This window comes from Solanum pennellii, chromosome 9 (assembly GCF_001406875.1).
Source record: "Solanum pennellii chromosome 9, SPENNV200".
Lineage (NCBI taxonomy): Eukaryota > Viridiplantae > Streptophyta > Magnoliopsida > Solanales > Solanaceae > Solanum > Solanum pennellii.
The window spans coordinates 2,678,398-2,687,255 of NC_028645.1; the positions used below are offsets into that span (position 1 = coordinate 2,678,398).

At 28.2% G+C, this 8,858-nt stretch overlaps 1 protein-coding gene across 1 annotated transcript; it reads right to left on the reverse strand.

Annotated features, from left to right (window-relative positions):
- Positions 1–2,740: 2,740 nt before the first annotated feature.
- On the reverse strand, positions 2,741–7,664 carry LOC107029271. The gene is made up of 3 exons (XM_015230652.2): positions 6,774–7,664; positions 5,156–5,348; positions 2,741–3,596 (listed from the first exon to the last, which is right to left on the reverse strand). Exons 1-3 carry the CDS (start codon positions 7,527–7,529, stop codon positions 3,094–3,096), a joined length of 1,452 nt encoding a protein of 483 aa, XP_015086138.1. The 5' UTR covers positions 7,530–7,664; the 3' UTR covers positions 2,741–3,093.
- Between the last annotated feature and the right edge of the window lie 1,194 nt (positions 7,665–8,858).

Below are 8,858 nucleotides of genomic sequence, written 5' to 3' on the forward strand. Positions count from 1 at the left end.
ATATATATATATATATATATATATAATTCATTTTAAAACTAATAAATAAATAAAAGTTTAAGTTTAAATTCTATAAAATTAAAATATTTTAAATCCTATCATTTTCAGGAATAATTATAAGTTTGAATTATTTTAGTATCGTGTCAAAGTTTGCTAGAATATAATTCTCCTTAACCATACATTAGCTCTTATCCTCTCTTCCAAAAGTTCATCATGAGGCATATAGACTTATCTTAATGATGGACAATTTTTGTCATGATCTCCCTTTTCATCAAATAATAATAATCAATTTAAAAGTAATATATATAAAAAAATATTATGGCCACAACTTATTTATCTTTTCATTCGAATTATAGTGTGGTGATAAAATTATTTTACTCGTAATTAAATGTATTAAGATTAAATTTTGAGTATGAATGAAATTTTATTAATGATATCACTATCGAATGAACCTTGCAATGCATACTCTGTTTTTAATCGGGACCCCATTATAAGTTCTAGACACTGAATGAAAAGCAAAACTTATTAATTTTTCTATTGAATTTGTTAAAAGTATTTCTTGAAATAATAATACCAATTGATTGTGAAGTGCAAAATATTTGGTGTGAGTTTCAGTTTGTTTATCTTATTTTTATTTTTAATTTGTTTTAAATGTATCTTTCTTTTTTTAGTAATTCTTTATCATAATTTTATACGTAATATATTTAAAATTATAAGATTAAAAAATATTTTAATATATTTAATTTATTCTTAATTTTGTAAAGCTATCATATTTATCTTAAAATAAAACTTACTTAATAATTTTTTTAATCTTAAATTAAAATATAACAAACAAATTAAAAGAGGAGAATCTATATTACTCCATTTTGTTCTGATATTAGTCATTTAAGCTATTTTCATAATAAAAACATTTAGTGGTAACCAGATGCTTCTCCATCATTATCACATTATCCATGTATATTTTTTTCTCATTACATTATAATTAATTCAATATTATGCTTCTTTCATATAAATAATATAAAAAAGAAACCCCAATCATGCATGAACATTTGTAATATTTTTGTTCTCTTTTGTGATCCCTAAATTATTCGATAAAATGAAACATATTGTCTTCCTGGTTTAAATAAAATTATTTTTTTAAAAAAAATATTTTCGAACATTTTAACTAGCTAAACATTAAAATCGAATAATATTTTTCAAAAAATATTTTCCAAACATTAGAATCGAATAAGATTTTTTAAAAAATATTTTCCTCCCTACTAACCATACCCCTCTATTTGTTTTTTTAAAAATCATTATAAAAATTTATATCCATTATTGATTCTTGATAGATTGAGCAACTTAGTACCAACACTATCATTATCCATAACATAAAGCACAAATAAAATTTTATTCTGAACTTTATATTCCTCTTTGCTTTATATAATATAATATTCTCTTTTGAGCAAAAAGTTAAAATTAAATAACAAAAGTAAGAAACAAAATTTAAAAGGTGCAAACAACAAGAAGCATCTATTCTTATAATATATCCTATGGTTTTCATGTACATTACTTTTTTTAATATTCTTTACTTCTAAAAGGGTAATTATAGAGGCAACAACCACTTCTTTTTTAAATGTTACACATCCATAATCTATAGTACAAAAAATAAATGAAGTATTATTATTCTCTAACTTTTGCTATAACAATTATGAGTCATTAGTTGAATTAGGTCCCATTATCACTTTTAAACATTTTTCCAATTCATAACTATACTATATAATTCACAATGAAATTCTTTAGTATATCTAATTATGTAAAGTATGGTAACTAATAATTGAGAGAATATTTTTGGTTGGTTTTGGTTGTTTGCTTTAGTTGTAGCTAGAAAGTATTTATATAAAGATAAGAGTGGATAAGGTTAATTATTTCCTAATAGTTATCGATTCTGAATTATGTTGGGATAGTTAAAATTTCTCCATTTTTAGCTAATGTCTCTTATGTGAGATATAGGTATGAAAAAGATCACGTTGAAGACACATGTCACCCACATAAATCGGCTTTGCAATATGTAAATTAGTATTGATCAGACTTTAATATAAATATCGAATATTAAACGAAAACAAAAAAATCTACTTTAGTTCCAATATGCTATAGGACTAGAATCATATCCTTTTCTTAAAATCTTGTCAAAGAATTGACTTTGATTCTATTATGGAGGAATTTTCTTTTAAGTTCCAAGTTTATATGAAATGGCATCAATTTGACATCAGCCAGCACTCTTTATAGGGAAAGTTCACAAAAGTTCAATATTTGGTGTCAAGTGAAAGTGACATGATTCCTTTTCAAAGATTATTTAAGTTCAATAAACTCAACATTCCTTTTTCTTTGTGATAAAAGTATTATCCAAAATAGTTTACGTTGAACCTCGATTATTTGTTGAACAATGTGTGAACACCCTTATTGAGTAGTTCTTGTGCACGTCATGTCGCGATTACTTACTGAATGCACCTAGACTATTCCAATGATTATTCATTGAACAACTTTCGTGCACCTCGAGTGTTTCATCAGTTATTTGCTGACAAACTTGCTACCGCACGCTAGTATAAGTTTTGCATGACTTATTTATACTTTAACTATTTCACCGATTACTTGGTTGCTTTCACTAGCATAAATTTTGCATAACTCTGTTCATCGAGACTTTTTACAAACGCCGTTAAATTTAACTAAAGATATAAGATAAAAGAAGAATGATCACATGTAAAGAAGCAAAGTCTTGATACAAAGATTATTTCCTCTAGTAAGAAAATTGAGGGCTATACTTTTTAGTCTCATGAAGTAAAGATAGAATTTACCTTCCCCCCCTCACATGTACATGATAAGTAATTTTTGCTACTAAATACTATTGTCTAACACCCCAAAAAAACTCTTTGGGTTGCACTACAAACTATAGCCTAAGTCATAGTACAATAAGTTAGACTATGATAGATTAAAATACAAAGGAGATCTCTATGTGTTCTTTTTTGTTTCCCAATTCGGTGTCCAGAACCAACATTGGTGCTCTGACTAATCTGGATTCGCGAAGAAATGCTTAGGCCAAAACTTTTATTGAAATTACCAATGATGTCCACCAAAATGCACTATCTCCTCTGCTACTTCTTCTACTAACAACCTAAAGATTGAAACTTCAACTTCCAATACAGCTTCTTCCCTTTGTTCATGAAACTTTTTCCAATCATCAAGCTCGGTTTTAAAGTCCGATTCGATCATCATGTCAATGGTGTCTGATCTAACATGTTGCCATGAATCTAACCTCTTGCATACTCTTCCAAAGACAACTTCTTCTTCCCTATTGTTTGAGTTGTTAGTCTCGGTTTTCTCCTCGTATATAAGGTCTGAGACTAGCCTTTTCATGTCGAAAGGGATTGTTACTTCACTTGCAAACGTCTCAAAATCACGGTCTCTGTATGATAACAACGAATCATTATCATATTCGAGATCATTGTTGCCTTCTTCTTCTTCTTCTTCCTCGAGCATTAGTTTCTCGAGCTCAATAGGATCCAACTCTGCTAGCTTCTCGAATCTACGAAGCTTGGATAGAAGTTGTTGTTGTGCTCCTGTTGGCAATGCAACATAATCAACATAAGTTTCACTTATTTTCAAGTGAATGTAGTGAGCAACCAAACAAAGTAACAATCTGTGTTGCTCCGACTCTTCAAAAATGTCGACTGGCACGTGTCACATCCTCCTGAAACAATGCATATCTAGAGGATCCGACACGTGTAACAACATTTTTAAAAAGCCCGAGCTACATAGATACAAACGAAAGTAATTAACAACATCTACTCCTTTGTATGTTGCTAGAATAACACTTAAAAGAACCCTACCAATACAATGAGCAACCAATCATAGTAAAAACATTAGTTGCTCCGACTCTTTAAAAATATCGACATATTCGTGTCGAATCCTTCACAGCATTCTTGAAAAATCCGACACGAATGCGACAATATTTTTGAAAAGGTTACAAATGAATGTAACAAGTTTTACTTAAATATGATTTTTAAACATCTCTATCCCTTTTGACTTTGTATTTATTGTTACTGTCCACAAAAAAGAAAAAAGCAGAAAAAGGGATCTTATATTATACAATTATTGATGTGATTTTCAACTATGAACAAATGGTAAAGGTGGAATGCTAAAAAACAATATAAATGACCCTACTAAATGTACCCTTTTATCATTTAATTAATATGTTTCTCTGAATCATAGCAGTCTGAAAAAAAAGAAAACACTGAATAAAGCAGAGCCCAAAATTAGCAAATATATTTGAAATTCAAGAAGTTTGATATTAATTTCTTCTCAAAGTTCAATAAATTGAAAGAGAGGACAGACAAGCCAATATCAATTAAGTGAATAAACCCCACATACACTAAATGTAGGGTCATCATACAATTAAATAAAATTAATAAAAGATTTTAAGTTATACATACTGACACGGTAAAAATAAATCGCACCGCCTTCATTACATATGCTAGTCATCATTTTTATCATGTTACAACGAAAACTCTTAGCGTAACTAGTATAACTATTAAGATTTTGATTTGTGTTTTTTTTCGTAGAGACTTATTTATAACGATATGACGATGTAAATATATCATGGATGAATTTGTGTATAAGATGAAGTCACATTAAATAGAAATGATGAGTAATATGTCATATTAATGTACAACACACACACATACAAATTGTTTTTTATAAAAATTGAAACTTTTTATGGATCCCACATCAAAATAATTCAAATATATCAAAATCAGCATAATTAAGTTTGTTATGACCTAACAATAATTTAGTATTAAAATCCAACCAAATATGTCCTTAGGGAAATCAACATTTCCATAATATTGAAAATGACTTCACAACAAATGATATATTATTACAAACTTACTTAAATTTATTATATTCAATATATTAGGAACTATCTATTATTAAAACATTTATGACATGTACTTATACTACTTAATATTTAATTTACCTAATTTTAATCATTTATCGTAGGTCTCAAACAAAGTAAGCATCGACGATGTGAATCCTTAATCAGGTTTATATTTATCACATATTACTCATATATTATAGCGCATTAATATTCAAAATAAGTTCGAGAAAAGAATTTACGTACTCTGTACTAGTGCATAGTTGCACTCGATACCACAATCATCGTCTTCCTCATCTTCATCCTCATCCTCGTACTCGTATTCACATTCATGTCCATCGTCATCAAACGGAGGATCGAAGACGGAAACGGGGCTACATTGTTCTTTTTCATCTTCTTCTTGTTCAATATTTGCTAAATCTTCATAGTTTTCTTTGTCCTAAACACACACACAAAAAAAAAATCAATTATTAAATACAATTAGATATAAATAAGTACATAATTTCAAGAAAATATAGTATAGTGGTTTTTAATTATTTGATGGAATGTTTAACTATTAGGATATGAATTATATGAAGTTGATTGCTAATTTTCATTCTATATATACTCTAATAGTACTCGTTCGCTTCTGATTTATGTGTTACACTTTTTTTTTAATCTGGGCTAAAATAAATATAATGTGAATTTCTGATAGACGTTCAATCTTAAAAGATTCTTGACGAGTCAATTATCTATAACTAAAAGATATTTATAATTTATCTTCAAAGATAATTTTTTAAACTTTATGTTTAATCAAACGCTACCGTCACATAACAATATAAATTGGTATGGAAGGAATATGGGAAAGAGTGATGTTGAGATTATGATATTATCAATTAGATCCAAAAGACAAAGACAAAATTTTTAATTTTGTCCTTTTGTAAAAAATTGTGTCTTTTTTTTAAAAAATAAATAATTTGGTCCAATTAAAAAATGATTTTGGTGGCAGAAGCGTGTAAAAAAAGGTCCAATAAACAAACAAATAAGAAAATTTCTAGCGATATATAATAGAAAATGACAAAATTCTCCCCTAATAAACTTGTTTGATTATTAAAACGACAAAAAATTCAATGGGTATTTTTGTCATTTACTATCGACATTCCGGCCACTGTATCAAACCAAAACAAGATCCTTTTGCCGACAGGTAAAAACCAGGTCAAACTTACAAATTGACTCATTTTTAGACACAAAAATAATAAAATACAGTAAAAATAATATAATAATTTAATTAACAATATTTTAAATAGTAAAAAAAATTACGTACAATTTATTTAGTTACACCTAAAAAATTTTACCATATATAACAAGTTACTAGTCGTGATACGATAACATAAAAGACTATCTATATCACATTTCTTAAAACGTTTTTTTTATTAACTCTCGTAAATAAAATTTATGTTTTTACTAAGTCGTGTTAGGCTAAATTAACTATAATTACATTATAAGTAGAAATTGTTTCTTTTAATATAAAGATATGAATTTACTCCTTTTATAGTAAAAATAAATATACACATAAAAAAAATAAAAGGTAGAAAATTCAATTAATATAAGAGAAAATATTTTTTGAAAAACAAATTAAGTATTTTAACCCATTTCAACTAGTCATGTTAGGTGTGTTAAAAAAATTTCATTCTTTTCGCCTCTATTCGATATTTATATAGAGATTCAACTTAATTCGAACTAACATTAAAAAAACTCAAAATCTAAATTCAAAATTAACTTAATATTCAGAGCTTAAATTCGAACTTTTAATAAAAGTTAATGGTGGTAATATTTTACACTGACAAAAGTCCAAAACAGAGATAAAAAAAAAAAAAAGACAAACCTCTGTTTTGTGGCGAACCGGAGATGCTACCGGCGATGAAAAATCCGGCGTCCGGCAACCAGTGGACGACGGGCATTTCTGAAGAGAAAATCTAAACGGGCTTATCGGACTGGAACAATATTTTTTCTCACAAATACCTAACTCAATGTCCTCAATCTCTTCATTTTCCGATCTGCAACTACTCGAAGTTTCAAAATCCATCGATTTTTCTTCATTACTCTCCGACCAACCGGCACTACTAAGCCTACTGTGATTACATGAACACGACCCACTCGTCAATTCCGCAACAATTTCATTTCTCTTCATCCCAATTTCACGTTTCTTATTCATAAATTTCTTCAAAATCGACCCAAATAAACCAAAACCCATCTGGGTTTTCTTCAATTTGGGTCGATTTTGTTTCTTCTGAATCCTCATTGCTGATTCCAACAGTAACGAGGAAGTTGAAGCGGGGATATGTAGAAACACTTTTCTCACTGGACTTTTTGTTGATGCCGGGAAATTGATCGGTGATGATAATCTCTCCGAACTACCTCCGTCTGATTTTTTCCGAATCGATGTGAAAAAACATGCGTGTTTGCATAATAGTGTACTTGTATTACTCGGAGAAGAAATCGATTTTTGTTTCTTAACGGTTTGTAACGAATATTTGGAAGGATTTTTATTGAGCTGACACCGCCTATCGGCGATGTAATGTTTAAGTTTAAATGGTTCTTGATCTTCTTGTAAAAGTTCATGTAAATGCTTCTGCACCATAGCGAAATTCTTAATCAGACGTCGCGGATTATATTTTTCTTTTTTTTGTTTGTTGAAGAGTTTTCAACTTTTTTTTTTTGAAACCAAAGAGATTTTGGAGTTGGGAGGGTGGTGTGGGGGTTTTTTTGCAAAGTAGAAGTGGAGAAGTTGTGTACATATAGTTAGAAACTCTATGGTTGGTTTCAGAGGCGGGGTCGAAATTTTCGATACGATATTCAAAATTTGAAGAAATAGATATACGAAATAGTTGAAAGTGTTTTGACATCTAGTATATATATCAAAAAAGTTATTTAAATCCTATAATAATAATATAATTTTCCGCCGAAAGAGATTCGAACCCCCTTAACATATGGTAGCTCCACCATCGATTGATTCGTATTTAGAATTTAAAAATTTATGAATTTTTAGCACTGATGTTAAATTATGAATACTATCGTAAATTCATACCGTGAAACCAAAGACGACAAATATTGTGAATGGATGGAGAGAATATATAAACTTTGTCCGACTTAATTTATGTGACACATTTTTTTTATTATTAATTTATCCCTAAAAATAGTTATAACTTTATAATTGAAAATGTATTTAACTTTAAAGTTTCATTTTCTATCTCTAATAAAATGATTAACAGTTACACAAATAATTAAAGCGTGTTTTTAAATCACAAATTTAAAAGTTTTTTATGATACAATTAAATCAAAATACATATCATACACATATATATATAACTCGATAAAAATTATTAAATTCACGTAAATTCGAAGATGGGCAGGATTGGGAGGGGGGAGACTTCCTGGTTCAAATCTGGAGTGTTTAGAAGATCGAGGTAAAAATGCATGGTGGATGATAAATAATACTAAATATAATTACACATAAAAAACATGAATTTTTTTTGGAATTGTAAATTAAAAAAAGTGTATATAATATGGACATATGGTTAACTGAGGTGGCAAACAGTAGATATATAGGACTGTGGGGTTTGTAGTAACAGTGTACCACAACCAGCAGGCAAAAATATTTAACAAAGATGGTGCCACAACAAATTGATGTTCGATAGTGTCGATGGAGTCAGATAGGATCGATGTGGTTTATCTGAATTTATTTTAATGAAAAATTATAATATTTATATATGATTAGATTATCGTTTTTAAGTGTAAATGAAAAATGTTGAACTTTTTTCACTTTTTTATATGTTTATTTTGACATATTTTAGACGTTTTAATCGAAATTTTAAATATATCACTTGATTATTTTCTCGATCTAAAACTTACAAACATAATTGTTGTGTTATTGTGATTTATATATATATATATATATATATATATATAT

Excerpts from the sequence above, each read along its gene's own strand:
- LOC107029271 (XM_015230652.2), bottom strand. The coding sequence starts at position 7,529 with ATGGTGCAGAAGCATTTACATGAACTTTTACAAGAAGATCAAGAACCA. Across the intron at positions 5,349-6,773 it reads CGGTTCGCCACAAAACAGAG|GACAAAGAAAACTATGAAGA; the intron begins GTTTGTCTTTTT and ends GTGTGTGTTTAG. Across the intron at positions 3,597-5,155 it reads CAACTATGCACTAGTACAGA|GAGCACAACAACAACTTCTA; the intron begins GTACGTAAATTC and ends CATTGCCAACAG.